The sequence below is a fragment of the Anneissia japonica genome, unplaced genomic scaffold (genome assembly GCF_011630105.1).
Source record: "Anneissia japonica isolate Jap-2015-1 unplaced genomic scaffold, ASM1163010v1 scaffold1951_len603592_cov169, whole genome shotgun sequence".
Classification (NCBI taxonomy): domain Eukaryota; kingdom Metazoa; phylum Echinodermata; class Crinoidea; order Comatulida; family Comatulidae; genus Anneissia; species Anneissia japonica.
The window spans coordinates 353,078-376,224 of NW_022741522.1; the positions used below are offsets into that span (position 1 = coordinate 353,078).

The 23,147-nt window shown below is 34.8% G+C and overlaps 2 protein-coding genes across 2 annotated transcripts in view; both read right to left on the minus strand.

The window, feature by feature from the left end:
- The window catches only part of LOC117118731, a 19,910-nt gene extending 17,341 nt beyond the window's left edge, over positions 1–2,569 (minus strand). Inside the window, exon 1 of the mRNA XM_033263407.1 lies at positions 1,750–2,569. Coding sequence (XP_033119298.1) covers positions 1,750–1,936 — 187 coding nt within the window. The 5' untranslated portion in view covers positions 1,937–2,569. The remainder of the gene's footprint in view (positions 1–1,749) is intronic.
- A 3,345-nt stretch (positions 2,570–5,914) lies between these two features.
- Positions 5,915–22,961, minus strand: LOC117118720 (UPF0488 protein C8orf33 homolog). Its single transcript, XM_033263393.1, has 5 exons — positions 22,732–22,961; positions 20,778–20,858; positions 12,895–12,985; positions 11,712–11,846; positions 5,915–10,208 (listed from the first exon to the last, which is right to left on the minus strand). The coding sequence occupies exons 1-5, from the start codon at positions 22,849–22,851 to the stop codon at positions 9,625–9,627; spliced, it is 1,011 nt and encodes a 336-aa protein (XP_033119284.1). The 5' UTR covers positions 22,852–22,961; the 3' UTR covers positions 5,915–9,624.
- Between the last annotated feature and the right edge of the window lie 186 nt (positions 22,962–23,147).

Here is a 23,147-nt window from a genome sequence, read left to right on the forward strand (position 1 = left end):
TATAGGACTACATTTGTTGAGAGCTAATACTACACGATGTATTATCATGTCCTTTATTCGAACACTCTACCTTTCTTTGATGATTTATATACATAAAGATAAAATTATATTATATATATATATATTGCCTATGTTTTATATATACATCATATACAAGCACTTCAGCTTCTTTCTGGTCACTAAGTTTAATCATGGATACTATCATGGTGATCCCCATATAGAGGTAATGACAAATTATTATGAGCTCGACATCCGTGTTCAGTCAGGCCTAAAACCAGAAATAATACTGGTAAATGTAGAAAGCAAGAGTTAGAAATACAGGGTCACATACAGGATTGCCATTGATTGGGGAACTGGACAACCTGGTTATGGGGCTTAGAATCCCTAGCGGGGTCGTCAAGGGAAAGAGCTGATTGGATCGCAGTTTCTGGTATCGTATGTTATTCAAGAGCCCTTTATCATCCACTTGGGTGGGGGGTGGTTGTCTACGCCCTCCAAAGAAGTCGTGTGTGCTTTTTCACTGGAAGCTCTGGGGCACTGCAGCCATTTAAGAAGTGGAACGGTTAACTTGGACGACTATGAAGCACAATTTTTATCATCTATTCTACAACATTTAGGCGCTTATATACATATCCTCAAAGTAATAAACAAGTTTTCGTTGAGTTATATATATCCTATGCATTTATTTTATTATCACATGTCCACTCCATAAGCCTCGTAATAAAATTAATTTAATGCATCACATTATACTCATTTTCTTAAGAAACCTTCTATCATAAGCCGGAAGGGTCACCTTCTATATGGTATAAAGAAATTATCAATGAAAAATCATCATAAGCTATTAATAAACATCTAATTTTATGATGACCAATATCAGAAGTACTGTAGTCTCCTTATTTTATGAAATTACATACCGGTACTTATTATTTTCTTCTTATACTGGTTATCCTGTACAAGAGTTACTATAGACTAGCCCTACACAGGGCCCAGTTACAGTAGAACCCCTCCTTTAGGACACCCTATTCATGAGACACCCCTATTAAGGCGACACTTTTCAGTAAAAGGAGGGGCAATATATCTTTTAACACTACAATCAACCCCTATAATTAAGGTGTGATGGCGACACTTTCTGAGTGTGCAAAATGGTAAATCAATAAAATTTAACCCTTATTAAGGGACACTTATTTTGTATCAAAACAACTACAGTAGTCTCAAAATAAGGGAAAAAAATCAAAACTTAAAACATTAAGCAAATGAAAAAAAAAGTAATCAGAAAAAAAATAAAGCTTAAGTTTAAAAGAGTAGGCCTGTACAACTTTTGTAGTTTTAATTACGTATCAGTTGGTTTCTTATCATAAATGATATATTTTAGGCACTGGGAATTATTATTATAACTCAACTGTAACTCAATCTTAGGTCAATTAAAATGAAATTATAAAGAATGTCATCATTGTACAAAAACATGCCAAAACCCCTATTAAGGGACAATTTCACGTTTTTTTGGTTAGTGTCCCCCGAAATATGGGTACCCTATTAAGAGGACAATTTTTTTGGTCCCGAAGGTGTCCCCTTAATATTAGTCTACTCTATGCGTTTCAATATCATTATGATACCGGGTACTAAAAATGGAGTGGATCTGTTTTATTAGTCGTGAGAAAAAATCCTGCTGTCATTGGAATTCAACCCAGGACCCTGGTTGGAAGGCAAGCATCTTATCCATTAACCATTTCCTTGGTAGGAATGTCTTACCTTGACTTACTGAAAGAATTCCATCTGGATCACAAATCCATGTTTCATTGATATCATTAGGCCTTCCACATCGGTGTAGCTCGCTGAATATATTCGGATACTGCTCCTGGCTCCAACCCCTGATATCTGCAGCAACTTGCACAAGACAAACAAACAGTAAATTTATAATAACAGTGTTATATCGCATAGCCGGTTCGTTACGACCGTTCGACAAAATAGGTCGTTTTTTTTTTATAAGATATAGCGTTTATGGTTGTCTCCAATAGAATTATGAAAACTGTACACAAAGTGAACCTCTCGTAACATTTCAAGCCTTTTTTTTTCACCTGTTAAACCTACAAAGCCAGCAAGTAGAAATAGTCTCCGTTTCGCTTGAGATTATGCACTATCGGAGTGTTGACATTAATAAACAAGATCCTAGGTAATCCGGTGTTATTGTGTTCGTACCCGGAACCCGGCAGCACATTACGTATTAAGCATTATTCTCATACTCTACCTATAGCCAGCTGTTCATCAATAAAGTTGAAAAACTGTTGAATAAAAACGTAATTGCAGGCTATCGTTGCGAATCGGCAAATCCAAATGCATTGCAAGATGAAGCTCTAGTAATGACAATTAAGTGATCTACATGATCAAACGCTAAATCCTCAATTCGCCCGTTCATTTCCTTACATCGAAACCTCGACTGTGTATTGTATGAATCTAATACTATCGATATTAATGTAAACATTATTTGTTCACCCAAGCCTGGAGGGGGCGTATTCACTTCCGTACAAAATGCTATTCTAATAAACTGATTAAAAACGTATCATCTGCTTTGAACTATTCATTGACAGTATTCGTCTAGCCATATTTGGCAATCGAAATCACGGGAAGGTGTGCTTAATATTAGCGCTAATAATCTAGTTGTAGGCTGTGAGCTAAGAAACTGATCTCACAACAATATGGATATAAATCTGGCCGAAGACACTAATAAGCGTGGAATATTAGCTGTCATTTTTATGCGACATTCTTTCCAAAGACTCAAATCCTCATTTGTGACGGCAACTTGATCTCCAGTTCCAATACTACTAATTGATAATTTATGTCGCCATTAAAACCACATGATTTTTTTTTTCAGCCAATAATACTTTTTCTACTCCATTAGCAGATAATCACCGAATTAATTCGTTTCCTCATCCAGTAATTTGGTGAATTTGTTAATCATGATCTAGGGTGCTATATATTCAACATAATCGACGTATTGGAGCACACGCAGACATGAATTGTGTGAAATCTTGCCAACTGAAAATTAAGAAAAAAAAAACCTAAAAAAAAAAAAAATTGTTGGTTCCCTACAAATTGCATCACAAAAGTTATCAGAATTTGAATTAAGTTACGTATTAAATATATACTGCTCAATGAATGCAGAATCAAAATAAAAGCAATTTCTTGCTTGGTAATTATTTATTGATTATCATCTTTTAAGTAAAATATTAGAACGAAAAAGTTGTTTTTTTTCATTCTACATTCCATTTGATAGTTAATAACTTAAATAGTCAGAAAACTCACCTCCCAAAGTCCAACAAAGTATCTACTTCATTGCACAGTTTTGTTGCCGTAGAACATCAACCCACTATAATTTATGTTAGGAAAGATTAGTAGTCCATAGGAAGGAAATACAAAATGGAAGTGTTGTGTTTCTTTATTCACCTACAGAAACTCGCATAAGGTAGCGAAATAATCAAATATGATTCCAAAAAGTGCTACTACGACTACGGTACTGTGTCCACAAACGAACTTCTATGACAACTAAGTATGGGTACTTTATGTTAAATTTGCTGTAATGGGGTAATCCGCCTTTGGTGATCCCCAATACGTAAATATTGCAAAGAAGCAAATAGAAGTTATCGATTTGTATGTATGCATGCGATATTTATCTGTATGTGCGTTCACTCTAATATTGTATGGTTATTGAGCTGTTTATTTCACCGCTATTGTACCTGTCTCTTATACACATCTAGATGTGTATAAGAGACAGTGTCATGAGAAAATCTACCTTTGAAAAAGCTTTACCCTTGCCATTGACTCCCATAGAATTGTGTATATTTTATTTATAGATCACCAACCATTATCTCGGATAGGCCACCCTCAACGGATCCCCAAAGAGTCACATCAAATCAAGTGGTTCTTCAGTCAGTATAAATATTTCTATCATTGTAGCATTGAAGAAATAAATCATTATGATTATATCAACTTCATTTACAAATTTTTATAATTTGATACAATTTCTGTTAGGCCTGCAGTCTTGCGATTAGTGATGTTGAACATTATATAAAAATATACGTAAAAAAATATTAAGTTTGAATGTGACACTTGTCGTGTTCTTTTTTTTTCATGGTGGCCTATAAGATTTTTGAAACGCCTACAACGAACGAAAAAACAGTAAGAAACTAGTTTTTAGGTAGTTTTCGCCGCACGACGATGGCAACCTTAACGGATGACGTCATAATTTATTCATTTTGCGTTGCGGAGTACGTAAATTTCAGGATTTTACGTGCTCGCCGGCGTACGTTAGTTACGTATGCGTATTTCGATTTGTTTACAAAAACTACCTAACGTACGGTACTTCGCAACGCAAGATGAATAAATTATGACGTCATCCGTTAAAGTTAAGGTTACCGTCGCGCGGCGAAAACTGCCTTTTATTTGAATGTTTACTTTTAGGACAGTGTGTGGCACTCGTCAATTTAACATAATAACAGGAAACAGTGAATTCACTGTTCCCTGATAATACAGTAAATCCATGGAGATCATCATAATACCTCCATGTAAAACCACGCTCAACACAAAAATGTATGGTCAAAAAAGAAATCTCAAATTAAATATTATTTTTAAACAAAAAATACCAAATCATGTATATGTGTATATTATGTTAAAAACGGTAACTTTTCACAATTTGAGAAGAAATGGAGTTTGTCTAAATTATGTGTTGAGTTATTAAAATAAAAATCATCTTTTGTATGAGCTACAGTACCTGTATTATTGTAAATAGTAAAGAAAGTATTGTAATAAGTAAAAAAAAAAAAAAAAAAAAAAAAAAATTAAAACGACTTACACGACGTATCGCTGATACTCTATCAGCATTCTCAAGTGAACTGCAGAAGTTGTTACAGCTTGGTATGGATTTCTCTACCATATTACAGTACCTCGAATAGAAGCCCAATGGGCTTAATTTCGAGAAGCCCATCTCCAATTGAAGTCCCCCTATTTTAATTTGCCCAAAATAGCTTCGAAAAGCAGCCCTCTCGAAAGAAGCTCGTGGGCTTCTTCTCAAGATATTATGGGCTTCGTTTCGAGACTATGGCCAATGACAACTAAGTATGGGTACTTTATGTTAAATTTGCTGTAATGGGGTAATCCGCCTTTGGTGATCCCCAATACGTAAATATTGCAAAGAAGCAAATAGAAGTTATCGATTTGTATGTATGCATGCGATATTTATCTGTATGTGCGTTCACTCTAATATTGTATGGTTATTGAGCTGTTTATTTCACCGCTATTGTACCAAGCTAAATAACCAAGTATACAAAACAATGGTCAGACCAGTGGGACTGTACGGGGCTGAGACATGGGCCATCAAGGAATCGCAGGTGAAGAAGCTGGAAGTTGCGGAGATGAGGTGTTTAAGAGCAACCACTGGAGCTGTACACTGGAGGACCATATGAAGAATGAGATTCGAAAGGAAACCAAAGAGACATGTTTGGGAAGTCCAAGGGTGCAGATTGAGATGGCAGTACGGCGTGTAATGAGACGGGATGAGGTTGATATAAGATGGGCAGCAGAAAGAGTGGAAAATGAGAGCGGACCAAGAGGGAGACCCAGAAAGAGATGGATGGACTGCATCAGACAAGAAGGACACTTGGTGGACCTGGAAGCAGTAATTGAACGGAGGACAATATAAATGAGAAGACCCGGACAACGGCTTCAATGAGGGGACAAACGGGATGATGATGATTGTGATCAATATGTATATTACAAACAGTGGGTCGAGGTTCAATGAAAGTAAAGATATGTATGTATTTATGTGTGGGCGAATGGCTGTGTGTGTGTGTATAATGTATATATGTATACACAGCATTAACGACAGTCCTATGATTTGCAAAATAAACAAATACCATAATCATACAGTCTTTTCTTTTAATCTAAGACCAAAGACCTACAGATTAGGCCAAGATTAAACACTTTAGATTTTGTACATAGAATCTGCAAAAATAATACAGAATGTTATTATAATCTAATCATATATATACACACATTACAAATCAAAACAAGTTTTTTTTAAGAAGGATTTCGTCGAAATCCTCAAATTTACAGCCAGAAATGTGTAAAAAGGGTAAAAGCAAAATCTATTGAACAATGCCTCTAACATTATTGTTGTCTATATCATTTTCAATATAAAATAGACTTTTTCATAGCTTAAAAGAGGGCTATACAGTATATAAAAATACTATATATTCTCTACAACGCACCATATCACCAACATAAATTCTAGTAACCATTTTTTTTTATATCATAGCAACCGACTAAATGTCTACCAACAGAATACAGGACACTTTATTACAATAACAATGTTGATCTTTCTGGTGGAAAAAAAACATGATGATGTTTAATCATAAAATTTTGTGCGTATGATTACACTATAAATACGACCTGAAAAAAATAATCATGCAAATAAGTAGACGCTGTCTTCATGGTAAGCCTGGTTACCTCAAAAATTGCTACACGCTATCGCTGGCTCTTTTGTTGAAGCTGATTGGTCAGCTAAATCAGGGAGCGTTCCCAATCGCGTAGGGAACGGATGCTACGCAGTGCAATGATTACAGTGAAAACGCTGTAGCGACTGTGTAGCGATTCTATGGAAACCACGATTTAGCTAAAATTTGTAATATTAAAAAGTAAACCCATATTGCAATGCTAGAATATAACACCTCCAAGTGTTTTACAGAAAAATTAAAAAAATATAAATAATAAATAATTTAGACAGAGTGGAAAAAATTACAACTCTACGGATTCATGTGGCAACACCAGACTTTTCTGGAGTGTCAATCACACTGAACAACTGACCAATCAGAACAGGACCAGGAATACGTGTGTGGTCTTGGCAACAATATCCATGGGGCGGGGCTTAGCAGAACGTCCATTATAAACCGATAATTACAAAAAAATGTGCAAGAGCGTTATTGGATAACATACACTAGCCAATGAGCACAAAGTGTTACACCTTTTCTGTGGTGCATATGTACACACTAAAATAACTCACATACCACGACATTCTACCAAGTACCCATTTATTTATTTATTTATTTTATGTACTGTACAAAGGAGATTCTTAAATTTTAAGAATGCAGTAGAAGGTGCATTTCAAAGGAGTCCACGGAAAGTTCACAACAGATTTGGGGTAGAGTGTAACAATACAGGCATGTGAAAAAGCCTGCGACGATGACCTCTGGGTGTTTTCTGGCTTGTATGGGCAGATGATGGAGTGGATATGAATGGCTTAGTGGTTAAGATGCAAGGTTTGCAGTGAAAACGATTTAGAGACCGTGAAGCGATTTTATGGAAACCGGGCTTACGATTCTTATACAAAGGAAGTTTTACAAGTGATGGAATACACGTATACGTTTATGTTAAAACCTTTGATGATAAATAGGAAGAATTCCACAAATACATTTAGTATCCCCATGTGTGTACACAGTCATGTCAACTACAAATCAAGGTTGACCTTGGCATATATGTACAGCAGACATGCATTATACACAACAAATAATAGCAAAGATTAGTGGAGGGGGGTTGATTTGCACATCGTGGAGCTTTGATATTCACCATAAAATCGCAAAACAATAGGCAATGAAATGCCTAAAATGTGAAAGTCAACACTAAAATTTAGAGCCAATATGTTTACAGTTTTTAAAGTTTGCATGTTTACACAGTGTAACAAACACACACACATTTACATATCAAGTTCATTCCTAGGCTGCTACATAGGAACCAAAAACTACATGCATTGCAGAAAATGTTCTTAAAAGTATTACTGACCACAACTAGTCCTGTGAATAGATTGCATTGCATTTAGAGGTGTACATGTGAGCGCACAGTTCATAGCAGAGGTCGTAACTCCTAGTTTGCAAGCAAAAGATGACGGACTGTTTGACAAGCTGTCCATTTGCGAATGTTACATCGAGTCTAATTCAAGTTGAAACAGATGCAGAGATTTTGTTGTCACACCACCTCTTAAAATATTTATTTGAACTAATAACAATATGAACAAAAGTATTACGTAATCATCAGTTCATCACCCAAGTAATGAATCCTATGAACTGAACATAAAGGTAAAGGCACAGTGTACTTGGTAACATACAGAGTATTCGGTGCGATAACACATTAAGTAGGGCAAAATACCACTCCCATGGTATTTTGCCTGGTGCAAACACACATTGAAACAGCATTGCAGTCACCGCTGCTGCTTGGCGATTGGAATTAACACTAGTCATTAAGTACAAGCTCGGTGGTCTAGTCATTATGACACCAGGTTAGTTATCTCGAGGTAGTGGGTTCGATTCCCATCTGAATCACTTGTAAATTTATTTTTTCGCAAGTATTTGGGAACGTACTGAATATTCAGTAAGACAACGCATCAGGAAAGAAAACATCACATCTACAGTAGAACCCCTATTAAGGGGGACACCTTCAGGACTAGAAAAAGTGTCCTCTTAAATAGGGGTGTCTACTACTAGGGGTGTTGGCTATAATGTTAAAGGGGTGTCCCAAAAGAGAGGTTCTAATGTACTCAAAAAATCACAAGGACTCATCACATTACAGATATTTGGTCGTTTTACTTGAATATGGAAATAAAAGCATGAGCTGAATACAGTATCTATACACCTCCAATTCATTTTTAAGAATTACATAACAATACATATAATAATATAATAGACAGAGTTCACATCTTCAAACTTTTTTACAAGTTTCTACAATGATAAAATATCTATAATGTATTAAAACTAGGTATACATTTCTTTGTTATATAATTTTAATGGTAATTGTGAAAATTACTACTGTATAAAGTACATTTTGAAAGCACTACAAGGTTTGGTAGAATTTGTTCCCGTTCTTGGTACATTTAGCCTGAGAATATAAAAAAGGTATCGGAGGCAAGCACCTCTATAATGTAAGGTAATGTGGGAAGTTTACTATGATATTGTACATGTAGCTTGGGAATGTAATAATAGGCATTATTCAAGACTTTTTATACCTTCTTTGACGAACCCGCCAACCGCCAATAACGATGATTTCAAATAAAAATAAAATTTTATTTTTGGCCAATTAGAGCATGCGCCGCCACAAAAAATGGAAATAAAAAAAAAAATTTTTTTTTAAATTTTTATTACGCCCACTGCTGCCTTGAAATCTCCAAAAATAATATGTATTTCTTCTTATTAATTATATAAATTTCAAGCATTTAATCATCCCATTACTACGCTGTTTACATTCCCCTATAAAAATTTTATATTTATTTTCTCCTCCGTCTTTATGTTTTTGGCAAAACTACTTGCTAAATAAGAAAACAAAATTTGTATACTAATATTTATTCCACCCTCCTCTGATGACTTAAAAAAAAAAAAAAAACAAGTTAGCAAATCCAGGTATAAAAGAAGTCCAAGCACTTCAAAGCCAACAAACAGTGAAGGGGTCAGCCAAATGTGATGAGTGTGTGATTTAAACTTTCAAACTGTGTGAGATAACTATGAGAATTTCATAATTTATTTTTGTGTGATTGAGCACATGACAGCTACTCGGGTCTGCTCTAAATAAATAAAGTAGATTTGAATATGTTTAATTAGTTTCGCCAGTCAATTCCAGATTCATAACTCCTTTCTGTATATCTCCACTGCCATCAATCAAAAACTCCTTTTGATCGATGTCCTTCGTTTCTTCTTTTGATTCCTTCGTGATTAACTCCCCTTTCTTATCTTCAACATTATCATGTCCATCATTTGTTTTAACTTTTTGAGAATCTTTCATATGCTTATTCTTCTTTCCTTTATGCTTCCTCTTTCCATTATTTCCGGAATCATCAATTTCCGCAGATTTCATTTTTTCTGAAAAAGTCTGATTATCATCGTCATTTTGCGAGTCCAACAGATTTTTATCGATGTCAAAATTGAACATAAATACTGATGAGTCTTGTCCATCAGGTATAGAGTCCGTTCCTTCCATCTTTGGAGATGGCACAATTTTCTCACCATCTTTTTTCTCTTTAACATCCGTATTAAATTGTGTTAGGGTTTTGTTCTGTTGCACTGTATCGTCAACAACCTCTTCTTCTTTGAGCTTCAGTGGCCGATGAGCATGTCTGAAGAAGGTGGAAAGTGACTGCTGATCAGAGGCTACCGGTGTTAAAGTAGCTTCAACTGTTTCTGAAAAAAACAACAATAAAGTTAATGACAACTATTTTATCCTTTTACTTATAATTATTATGCCAAGGGATTGTGGTATGGGAAACGCAACAAATGTCCACATTGCAGAAAAGAGTAATTAAGTCGACTCCAGGTAAAGGAAACACAGCAATTTGAATAATACAGTGGTAATTTTGATGAGTGTTGACTTTTTACTGATAATGGCATCTTGAAGATTTGGGATCTGTTCGTTTATAATAGGATATTTATGTAAAACTAAGTATAAAACCTACAGGCTTTTAACATTTATATTACGACTTAAGAAAGGAGTAGGTATCATTTTCGAAGGTGGAGGGATTTCACCTGAACTCCTAGACATCCAACTTGAAAATCGCCTCCTTTTACATTTTAATACAGTACCAAAATCTGGTTACCACTCTCATTGAACAGCTTTATCAAGAATCTTTATAAAGTAAAGACTGCTTATTACATATAGGCCTGGAGCGATATAATTAAAGCCCCATTCCCAAAAAATTGCAGTTGTTGAGAAAAATCTGATATTTACATACCGATATGTTAATATACAGATTTATAAATGTAATATGAAATTGCTTGTTTAACTGAATTTAGACATTCCTAAACAAGAACAAAATGTAAAATAAGACTGAAATTTGATTTTTTTTTTGCGTGAATGCGAATGAATTATTTATGTTTGATTTTGCAATGCAGTGTAGGTCTTCAAAGAAATATAGTAGGCGCTGGAAACACAAATACGGACGCTATTCATTGGTGCCACGCCCCCACCCTCATAGACTAGGGTCTAGTAGGCTAGCTGGCCTAAAACATCTGCCAATTGAAGCCTAGGTCATAACCTATTATTTGTCTTCATAGAATTATTTCAAATTTGTTTAAAAAAATGATGCTGACTGACATTTTGACAATTAAACAAACATATCTCAGGCCTATTCGATCGACCGCAGTGTGCGTGCAAGATGCAAAGTACAAAAACAAATCTCATCAGAGAGGGCGCACTTTATTGACAGCAAAGTAAACACAAAAGACAGAGTATTCCAGCAGATGCGATCTATAACCTCTGAATTTGCCTAGTAATGAAGAAGTCGTCGAGAAAATGGTAATCTCCTATGAGAATTTCTATTAATCATAATTTCTCATTTTTTTTATAATTTTGCGCAAAACTAAAATTTATGCCAATATTTTTCCATAGTTTATAATAATTAGAGTAATGCCTATGCATTTTTTATAAAAAAAAGTTTTTGTTTTAATTTTAAACATTTTGAAGGGAATGGGGCTTTAAGTTATTTACAGTATTATGGGGGGAATGCATTAAACAAGCTTCTTTGGTTTTATTGTTCCCCTTGCAACACTGTATGTTACATTTTGCAGAAAAATAAATAAATAAATGCACAGTTACTCCAAAGGAATTGAGGAGGTTAAACCAGATTGATTCTACATCAATTGAAAAGCTCATTGACAGCAAGAAACCAAAACAGTATCAAATCTTACTTTTTTCATGTTTCTGTTTCTCTTGCATCATTTTCTTGCGGTAATCACCAAATGTCATCCGCATCACCTGTCGTTTTTTGACCATTGGTGCTTTTTGGGACTTCAGAGTGCGTAATAATTTTTCTGCATCTTTCCCTTAAAAATATAAAAACAAACTTATATGTGTTACGAGTGTCTCCACTCTTAATTATATTATTACCATAGAGGGCTCTGTTAGTGCATATGCATTAATAATTAGTTGTGACTGCCCGGTACAACAGGATGGTGAGTGTAGCTAAATGCTGGCAGTAATAATAATAATAATAATAAGATTTATTAAGCGCACATCTCCACTAAAGTGCTCAAGGCGCTTGTGAAAACCATGAAAAAGCTTATCCTTTTAAACTAAAGGCTACCAGAAAAACGACCATAACCCACATCACTGCTTCCGTTTACCAGCAATTTAAGGTGCCAGCAATTTAAGGTGCAGTAATATGTTTGATACTTGTTACTTGGCACATTGCATGAATGGAGAACCAACTACTTTAGTTTACCGAACAATACGATCATACAAAGTAATAAGGCGAAATAAACGGTACATTTTTGAAATTTGTGTAAGAGTCTACACTAGCTGGCAATTACTGATGTATTTGGCTATCTACAGGCTAGGGTCTCATAGACTTTCCATAACAAATACCATTTCAATGATGCCTATGGAACACACGATCAGCTCCCTGGCCGAGTAGTCCATAATGTGCTGCATGAAATAAATCAGCTTATGGGCACTCCAACTTCCTAAATGGAACCTCTTCAGTAGGAATGTAGTTAAGCCAAATCTTTCAATTCCTTGCTCCAAAACCTAGACTCGGAAATACCGGGTTGGTGTCCGGTGGGGGATAGTTTTCCACCATAGTGGACTTAAAGCGGCTAGAGATATCTGTGATCTATCAGGTGCTATAAAAAATATAGTTTTATTATTATTATTATCATTATTATTATTATTATTATTATTATTATTACCTACTTACAATACTCCTGGGTGGAGAGAAGTATAAAAGTCGTGGATACAGTGCCTTGCCTAAGGACAGACGCACCTTGCACAGAAGGGGGAGTTTGAACCCTGACCCCAAGGTTGAGTATTTGAGCAACATCAACTGTTGTGCTAACCACTTCATGCTTATTCACAATGACTTAGGATATGTACCTTGCCTAGAGGACGATTTGACGTTTGCCAGTCCTTGTTCAAGCTGTTGAATACACCAGTATAATTCACGCTGGAATACTTCAGACGAAGACTGTAAAATCAACATTGAAACAAAAAAAAAATAATCATAATATTGTAACTTGCAAAAAGGCTAACAAGCATTCTGTAATTTGATTTGGTAATTATCCACGAAAATACAGGACAAAATGTTAATGTTAAGTGGATCACACAGTGCGTCTGCAGAGTATCGAATCTCTCCTCACTGCGAGTGCCTGACGATGCGACGTCACCAGCTGATTCTCGGCAGCAGTCTGGCATACTGTCGGAAAAAACTTCCATCCTGCGCGCCTCATCACGTTGTGCTTTCTATGGAATCATGTTGGTAGACGACTATCGGAGCAGTACGTTCCTGGCTTGGCTTTGCTTTACTGTACTGTACGGCATTTTCGTCTGCAAACTCTTACTGTATGGCCGTCATTGACAGCTATTAATGATATATGAAGTGCAATTTTAAATTGAGGTAATAACAATGTATAAATTAATACCAGTACTTTTTTGAATAATATAATGTTTATTTTGCAATTGTCTTATTTTATATTATTTTGCATACTGGAAAACACACAGGACATCCCAATTAAGGGGACGCTCTTTGGCATTGAAAAAAAGGGAAGTATACATTTTAACACTATGGTCAACCCCTAATCAGGGGACACTCCTATTAAGGGGACACTTTTTTAGTTCCAAGGATGTCCCCTTAAAAGAGGTCTTACTGTATTTGATTTTTTATAATAATTATCTTATATTTGTATAACTACAGGTCTCCCTCCAATTAAAGACCACTTTTGGGGCTGGGATTTCCATGGTCTTTTTAGCTGCTTTGATCTTTATTAAAAGATAAAAGACATTTGTGAATTTAGAAACACAGAAAAGTGGTCGTTAATTGGAGGTGTCTTTAATTAGAGGGAAACTTGTACAAAAAATTAATGTTTAACGTTTAGGAAGACTGAGTAGGAGGGGCACACCCTTTTAGGTGATACAGTAGTAGTTTTTATACAACTTTTGTCCCTCCCCACCCTCCCTATTCCTTCACCATTGTCTTTGCTTTCTTCCCTTGTGTTATTATACTCTTTGCTGCAAGGAAAAAACTAAAAATAAATAAAACATCAGTTAACATTGCCTGTACAACTACTGATAATTATTCTATATTAAAGAGTGATCACAAACAGCCTGCTAAAACCATTACTTTAATGAGTTTCAGTACTACACATAAGTAGCTTAAATCTCACATTACACAATTAATGCGAATTTACAATTCTACGAGTCAAAAGATACCTGTTTATGCAGGAGTTCTAGCGAATATGGGGGAATGATCCTGTTAAAGGAGAGGTTGTGCGACAGGTGATTGGAAGGAGGACGTTATTGTGATATTCGCTGACACAATACATCAGTGGAAAGAGAGAAGGAAGTGCTTTTGGTTGATAAAGATACAGTATATCAGTTTATATTAATAATAAATAATAATATAATATCCTGGATTTATAAAGCGCCTAATGTCAAAAGCACATGAACAAAAACTGAAAAAATAATGAAATAAAAACAACGTAATAAAAATAAAGAAAAACTTTTACTTGTTTCAGAAATTTCCACTTTTTCGTGGTGACAGGTAAGCTAATTAGCCAAAAATAAAATTTTATTTTTATTTGAAGTCATCAATATTTTTTAAACAAGGTATAAAAATTGTCTCACCTTCACTTTTATATTACTAATACAGTATCTAATATAATAATAATATAGTATCTATAAAAATCATACACAAACAACATTCACATTGCAAATATGGCTGTATAGTTTCTGAAATTACTTTTGGTTTGTTTGCTCAACCCAGTATACGGTAAATGAGGAAGATTCAATACATATCTTTTATCTTCATTATGCATTCTAATGATATTATTGTGTTAAATAATCAAACACAGTGTATACAAATTTTCATCGAAAATACAATTGAATACAAAAAAAAGCAATTAAGATTGATGTGGGAATAATCATGCAAGGTGGGAATAATCAATACGATTTGTGAAAAGCTCCCTTGATGGGTTACCATGGCTACAAGCCCAGAGCAATCTTCAGTCACCAAACACGACTGGAGGTCTCGTGAGGAATATGGCTGCTTTTCTACGGCACCATGATTCACAACTGAAAACATTTTCCACCTGTGGACCAACTCCATTTACATTTTTTTTTCTTGATTGTGGGAGGGAGATAACTTTTCTTTTCAATTTAATTGGTATTTTAATTTTTTTATTTAACATTATATTTTTCTTAAATTATCCTTTTACGAAATCTTAATTATTAGTAAAGGAGACTAGACAAAATAACTTTTAAAAAAAAGACATTATATTAATAATTTAATTTGAAAACAGCTATACAGTAGTTCTACATTAAAAATTTCAACATTTTCAAAACTTGTTTGTTATTCATTGTCAATATAATTTATAAACTGGTTCGACGGTGTCCAGTGGCAATCAATAACTAATGACGAAAAATGTTATAAAGAACTCTGCTATCTAGAACTACACAGTGAATAGTGCTCAATTAAATGGTAGCCTGACAGAAGCTTAACTCACTGTTCTACTCAATATCTCTCAAAATTGTAGCCTAGAAGGTCATACACTGTATGTCAAATTACTATTAACAAACTGGAATGGATATTACCATTATGGATTTCTTTCTCTCTCTTTTTATCGGGCATGCCCGGTTAATGATGAGCAAAGTCATAATTTTTCTGTAAATTTTCTCCACAAATCTCTGTTTTCCATAAGTTGATGAATGTACTGTCGGTGTGTGTTTAGATCCTTTTCTAATTGGTCGATGTATGTAGGTGGGGAGGAAGGGGGAGGGGCATCCTTGATTATTTTTCCCCTGAATTGGTTCCCAAAAAGGAAACATAAAAATAACTTCTCTTTTGCTTCTGTAGCAATGTCCATCAAATACTAATCTTCGTGCCCTCAAAGTTAAACTGGTGGTAGCCACTCTGTGTGTGCGCTGAACCGTGGAGATCTCTAGGTCCCCGGTTCAATTCCCATCTCTGCTCTCCTTGTGTTTCAGCTTGAGGGCCAAAATACAAGTTAGGATAGCATACCATCTTTCGGTTGAGACATTTAAGCCATTGGTCCTGTGTGCTATATGGCCCATTGCACGTTAAAGAATGCAGTACATTCTTCCGAAAAGATTAGGGGATTGTCTCCCATTTACTGCCAAATTCACCACCAGAAGGACCCCACAGGAAACAAGTCTTCGACTTATACCCTATTCAGACTACCCTCTGTTGCGATTCCTCCCGATCGCAACCAACGAATGCATTCAGACCAACACAAACAAAGTTTACATTCTAGGGCCTAGGTCTCCGGTGGCTAGGAATATGTTGACTGACATCAGCCAAACAGTGGAATTCGTTGTGATTCATTGCGATCGGATTCCGTGGTAGTCGGGAGTAATAAAGATTGTAGCACCCAATCGCAACGGGTAACAATTATGATATCGACTACTATTGGTGAGCTTTCACACACGATTTGCGATTGGGTGTCGCGATTGCTACAACCGATCGCAATGCGATGCTAGTCTGAATGGGGATACTATACTACTATACACAAATAGGTGTATATAAATTATAATAAAATAAAGTAATTTATGGATATAATAATAGAGAAGAATTAATTAAAAAAAATATTCATGGTATGAGGTAAAAAACAAAATATTTCTTGTGATAATTTTCTAAAAACCTAAATATACCTGTAAATTTTCATCATTAAAGATTAAACAAATATGGCTTTTACAATAATGTAAAAAGGCTAAAAAGTCTGAGTATGTTAAAGGGACTTTGCTCAGTAGACCACCACCAGGGCTTTTACCTACACCCCACTTAGCCCCAGGCTTTACTCAGGCACAAGGTCCTTAGCTGCCACTTAACACAGAAGGGCCAAACCATGAGTTTCGCCCTGGGCTCATTAACACTTAGGTATCCCACTGCCTTTAAAATCCCTTGAGAACAAATGGAACTTTCCGTTGGAAAATGATTTCTGTAGAATTTCTTAATTAAGTATAATCTGGTTATCGTAAAGACCTACAGTGGTTCAAAATGGACAGCATAATTATACCTAATTAAATACTCAGACATTGGCAAAAATATGAATTGATCATTTAAATTGCAATTTTATTAAATATGTACAGTATTACTGTATGGATTATCCATTGACTATCTATTAATTTTCCTTAATAAAAAAAAATATATATTGCGCTAAGAATAACTTGAATTGATATTGAATATAAATTTTAAAAATATGGATTATCTATTAATAATAAATAATAATTTTTGTCACTGGCACTTAAAGATAAAAGAGTTATTGATTAAAGAGGTTAAAGGAGGGTCTTGAATGCATTAGTATAGAAGTTGATCTAAGATTAGGTGGAAGCGAGTTCCATAATCTCAGAGCGGCAAAAGAGTATTCACTAATATAGTACTATTAATTTACCTATAAAAAATATATATTCTATATTAAGCTACAGTACCTGTAACATTGATAACTTGAATTTATAAATTATATTGAATATTTGAAAAATAATGATGATATGACGATGATATGACGACAATGATGAATGATGAATGATGATGATGATGATGATATGTCCATATTTAAGAGACAAGCCCTGGTATGGTATCCACTTTTACTCCAGGGTAGGAAGAGTAATATTGTATTACATTACATTTTAATTGAAATTTAGACTGAATATTATCCTCACCAATTATTAATGATGCATACTAAAGACCAGACTGTTTTTATACTGTACCTTCTATGCAAACTTATTTTTTTTAAGATTGTCAGAGGAGCGTGAAAAAAAAAAATAAATAAAAATAAAATTTTGTTTTCTTAGCAAGTGGTTTTGCTAATAACATCCAGACGGAGGAGAAAATAATTTTATTGTCGAATGTAAACAATGTAGTTAGAGGATGGTAATAAATGCTTTTAAATTTACTTAATAATAGGAAGAAATTATTTTTGGAGTTTCAAGGCAACGGTGGCCGGCATAATAAAAATAAAATTTCCAAAATTTCCATTCTTTTGTGGCCGCGGTTGCACTAATTGTCCAAAAATAAATTCATTGTTTATTTGAAATCATCATTATTGGCGGGTGACCGGTTCGCTAAACAAGCTATAAAAAAAGTCTCACCTAAATGGACCAATCAAAAAAAGGGCTAGGCAACACACGTCTCACAGTTTACGATCTCGTATTGTGGGGCCTTAAAAACGATATCCAAAGGGTGGGCTTTGTAGAAAGATAAATTAAAACACCGAACTTCCTAAAGCTTTAGTATTGCATGCTGGTAATCAAAAGTTTAGCTGACAGAGCAGCCTCTATCAACACTGATATTATTTATTCATAACAATAATAATTTAACCTTGGAAAATGAAATTTAATTTTGTTTCCTCAATCAGCATTGTGTTTGAAAGATCTACATGATTGCAAACTATTAAAATAAATTGCCTTCTCTGAGCTGTGTTACTGTATGTGGTATGAGGTCTTTGATTCTACTATATGCTGTACAGTACAGTACTGTAGACTCCTATTCAAGATCTGGCTGGGGCATTGAATTCTGGATCTCATACAGGCCCGTAGCAGGTTCTTCCAAAGGGGGGTTTTCTGGGCGTGAGGTCCACAGTCGAAGCCCCGGTGGGGTCAGCGAAACCCCCAAAGCAGGAGGATTTTTGTGCTTTATAGAATCTAAATACTGCTATAAAAGCAGATATGTTTGAAAATGTCTGTGTCGGGGTGGGTCTGCAGTGCATTAGTTGGGTTGGAGGACGTATTTGGGAAATTTAAAGAGGGGGTTTCGCCAGAAGAGAGTGGGATTTGCTATAAAAGGGTGGTTCTCCAAACCATAACATCCACCAGCCCCCTTGGTACGGGCCTGTCGTATATCAGCTCCCTAAATACTGTATATCACAAATGCCATTTAGACAGGTTAAAATCATGTTTGCATCAGTTACCTGCCGATTTGTACATGCCAATGTGGCAGCCAAAGGACCCCAGGGGGGCCTAGCTGATACTTTCAATTTATTTTATTTAATTTTTTTTCATCCCATGAGGAACAATCCTATAAGCAATGTACTGATGAAATTATTTTCGTCACTTCTGATTTCAAAGCCTGTTACATATATACATTATATTGAGTTTATAAATTGAATGAGACAAACCAGATTTCAATAATTTACACAAATTTTAACTCAATGAGAAGAAATTGTACTGTAGTATTTATACTTCTCTTTTGAGGAATGTACAGTAGTTTATACAAATCAAAATATTCCTTTTATAAACCAAAACTAGAAAAAAAGAAAAATAATGAATAATAGTGAACAATGATAATAATTACAGTATATATAATAATAAATGATAATGATAAAGATTTATTACGTGTAATTAGAAATAATAGGTCTTGTACTATAGAAGAAATTACAGGTTTTCCTCTATTATTAAAGACTCCACTTAAAGAAATGTCCAATTAAAGACCACATTTTTTGTGTTCTTGTATTATTTCTTTTATCTTACTGTATTGTTCCAAAAGACCAAGGCCTCTAAAGACAATAGTGGTCTTCAATAGGAGACTAAACAAGATATAAACACTCTTGTCTGAAAGGAAATAAACCCATTGATTCTGCATGGCAACTTTTTTTCAACAACGACAACGGCAACGACAACAACAACAACAACAATAATAATATTATGATAATGCTAGTGAGTATAATAATAATGATGGTGATAATATGATAATAACAAAGATTTATGACTAATAACAATACTCTACTGTAATAGAAATTATAATTACTAAATCACACAAAGAGATGCAAAAAAAGTTAATTCACACAGTACGTTGCCTACTTCATTATAAATGTGTACAGCAGCATGCCTGACAACTAATACAACTTTAATATACACTGTAGGCAACCTCATTTATCTTGTATTTGTTGACGGCACATTAGATATTCATTTGCTAATTCACAAGCTACTATGGTAAGTCACAACTCAAGCTGTTTAAAGTGCTTCACTTAAAATTTGACTATAATGTAAATCGCGAGCTATTATTAAGGTCAATCAATCATGGCACTAAAACGAGAAAGCCAAATACTTGGATAGTTATATTAATAAAACAGAGCAAATACTGTACATAGGCTTAAAATAGCAAATTGCGATAGAAAAACATGCATCACAATTTAAATTTTTAAATAACGTTTGTCTACGTGCGGATCGTCAATCAATGAAGATACTAACTGTTAGTATGAATAAATGCAGGTGCGGATCCAGAAACGTCCAAAAGGGTGGGGGGAAGTTGGGCCGATCGAAACAACACAGTAATAGGGAGTCCGAAATTTTTGTGTTCTAGACGCCTGAACATGACATTTGAGGCATTCTGGGCTATCATTTTTTTCTTTTTCTTTCTTTTTCTTTTTTAACATATTTTTTTACCTCTTCAAAAGGAGTGGGGGCTAGACCACCCCCTCCCCCCTAAATCCGCCCCTGGAATGTCATTTTAAATGTGGAAAATGAAAGATTTTGATGAACAAATTCTATTTGATATTTCTAAGTTTGATAGCAAAAGACAGACAGTACTAAATGTCTAAATACATCTTTGAAATTTTTAGTAATTATAGAATCACCAAACAAAAAAGCACACTTTGCAATCCATATTAAAGTGCAGACAATCTATGATATACAGTATGTAAGAGCCGAGTATTATTACAATTTACAAAACTGTCTGAGAGTGTTTTAATATGCAACTGTCCACTAATGGATTAATCAAATTTGGATTGCTTTTGGCAGCGTAATCTTACCTCCTTCTCTTGCTCATCATTCACGTCATTTGGAGACTCTTGTCCAGAAACACATCTTTGACGTTCGCGGTCAATAGCATCCTACAATAAAAGCAGTATGTGCATTTGTCATTGACATTTGAATTTTAATATTGCAATTGCAGAATTTAAATAAAAGCATCTTAACATTCTGTTTCTGATTATTTTAAGAATGCGATTAAAGTTCAAGTAGCATCAATCTGCTCAATAACAGTTTAAAGCAAAAAAATGTTTAACAATATATTAAAATTATAATATTTATTATAATAAAGTAGAAAAGTTGACAAGTAACCAAGTATAGTAGTAATATTACAAAAGCATGGGAGCAAAAACTGCAACAACAGCAACAACAACTACAACAGTAATTACAATAGCAACTACTGTACTAATGTACAACAGCAAAAATAACAGTAACAATAAAAACAAGAGCAACAACTGTAACAACAGAAACAACAGCAACAATAACTACAACAGCAACAACTACAGAACAACAGCAACAACTGCAACACAACAGCAACAACAACTACTGTACAACAGCAACAACAACTACAGCAACAGCAGCAACAACACAAACAGCGCAGCAACAATAACTACTGTACAACAGCAACAACTACAGTACAACAGCAACAACTACTGTACAACAGCAACAACTACTACAACAACAGCAGTAACAACAACACAAAACAGTGCAGCAACAATAACTACTGTACAACAGCAACAACTACAGTACAACAGCAACAACTACTGTACAACAGCAACAACTACTACAACAACAGCAGCAACAACAACACAAAACAGTGCAGCAACAATAACTACTGTACAACAGCAACAACTACAGTACAACAGCAACAACTGCAACAACTACTGTACAACAGCAACAACTACAGTACAACAGCAACAACTGCAATAACTACTGTACAACAGCAACAACTACAGAGCAACAACTACTACAGGAACAACAGAAACAGCAGCAACAACTACAACAGCAACAACACTTACTACAGCAGCGACAACTATAACAACAACAAGACTGCAACTGCAACAAGAACTATTGTACAACAGTAGCAACAACTACAATAGCAACAACAGTAACAACTGCAACAACAGAAAAAACAGCAACAACAACCATAGGCAAGGGGGGGGGGGGGGGAATGGTCCATTGTATCATCCAACCCATATTTTGACTATGTATGGGATAAAATGGAGCTTTACACACTTCAAAAGACTGTCACAGAAATAATTTGCAATGTCTTATGCGCATACAAAGATGAAAATTAGCATAATGTATTAATGTTGATAACAAAATTATTTTATCTGATACCAATCTAAGCTCTTCTTTCCTTAGATGTTAGATGTGCTTGCAAAGCAAGCCACATTTTCACACTGAAGGGTGTGTACGACATCAGTAATTTTATGCCAATTCCAAGAATTTTCAATCATCCCCCCAATGAAAAATACTTTTCTACGCCACTGACAACAACTACTCAGCAACAACAGAAACAACAGCAACAACAACTACAACAGCAGCAACAGCAACAACTACAATAAAAATTGAATACTGTATGTATACTCAAATAAACGCCTATAGTTTCACTGTACTGTAAATGTGAAATTACAACACAAAATTACAATCAAAATGTGTTATTGCCCGATCATAAAGACGTATTGATCTTAAACAGGTTAGAAAAAAAGGCGTTTATTCCAAATGGGGCTCCGAAGGGGCGTTAAGTGGGGGAGGGGGAAGGGGAATTTATTCAAGCGGGGCGTTTATTTTATTGGTAATAGAGCTTCACTTTTTTTAGGAGTGATGTTTTGCCCATATCCACATCAAAATAAGTTTAATTTTTGCATATTTTTCGGGCCATTTGAATATTTTACAGCAATACATTTACGTTGTACTACAAGTGAATTAACTATTATGAATTCTTATCCTTACCTCTCGTCTTTGATCCTTCACCTCACGATGTCGCAGCAGCTCTTTTTGTTGACGTGCTCGTTTTTCTTTATCTGCCCGAGTTCTTCTGATGTCGTGCTGTAATCTCCAAATTGGATTCATTTTTCAGTGTGGTGATTACATTCGTTCAGTGATTCACAGGAAATATGACCATTACACCATATTTCTTTTTTTTGTTTGTGCTAAATTAAAAGAAATATACATATTGTGGGCCTCACAAACAGTAATGTCATTAAGAAGAATCTTGAAAATCTCAAACAGATAAATTTAAAATTTATTCATTAAATCGTATTGTATACTCGTATAAAGACTGGCTTAAAATAGCAAATTACGATAAAAAAAAAAAATAGGGGGAATCCAATATGCACGACATACTGTACAAATTTTACATTTTTATA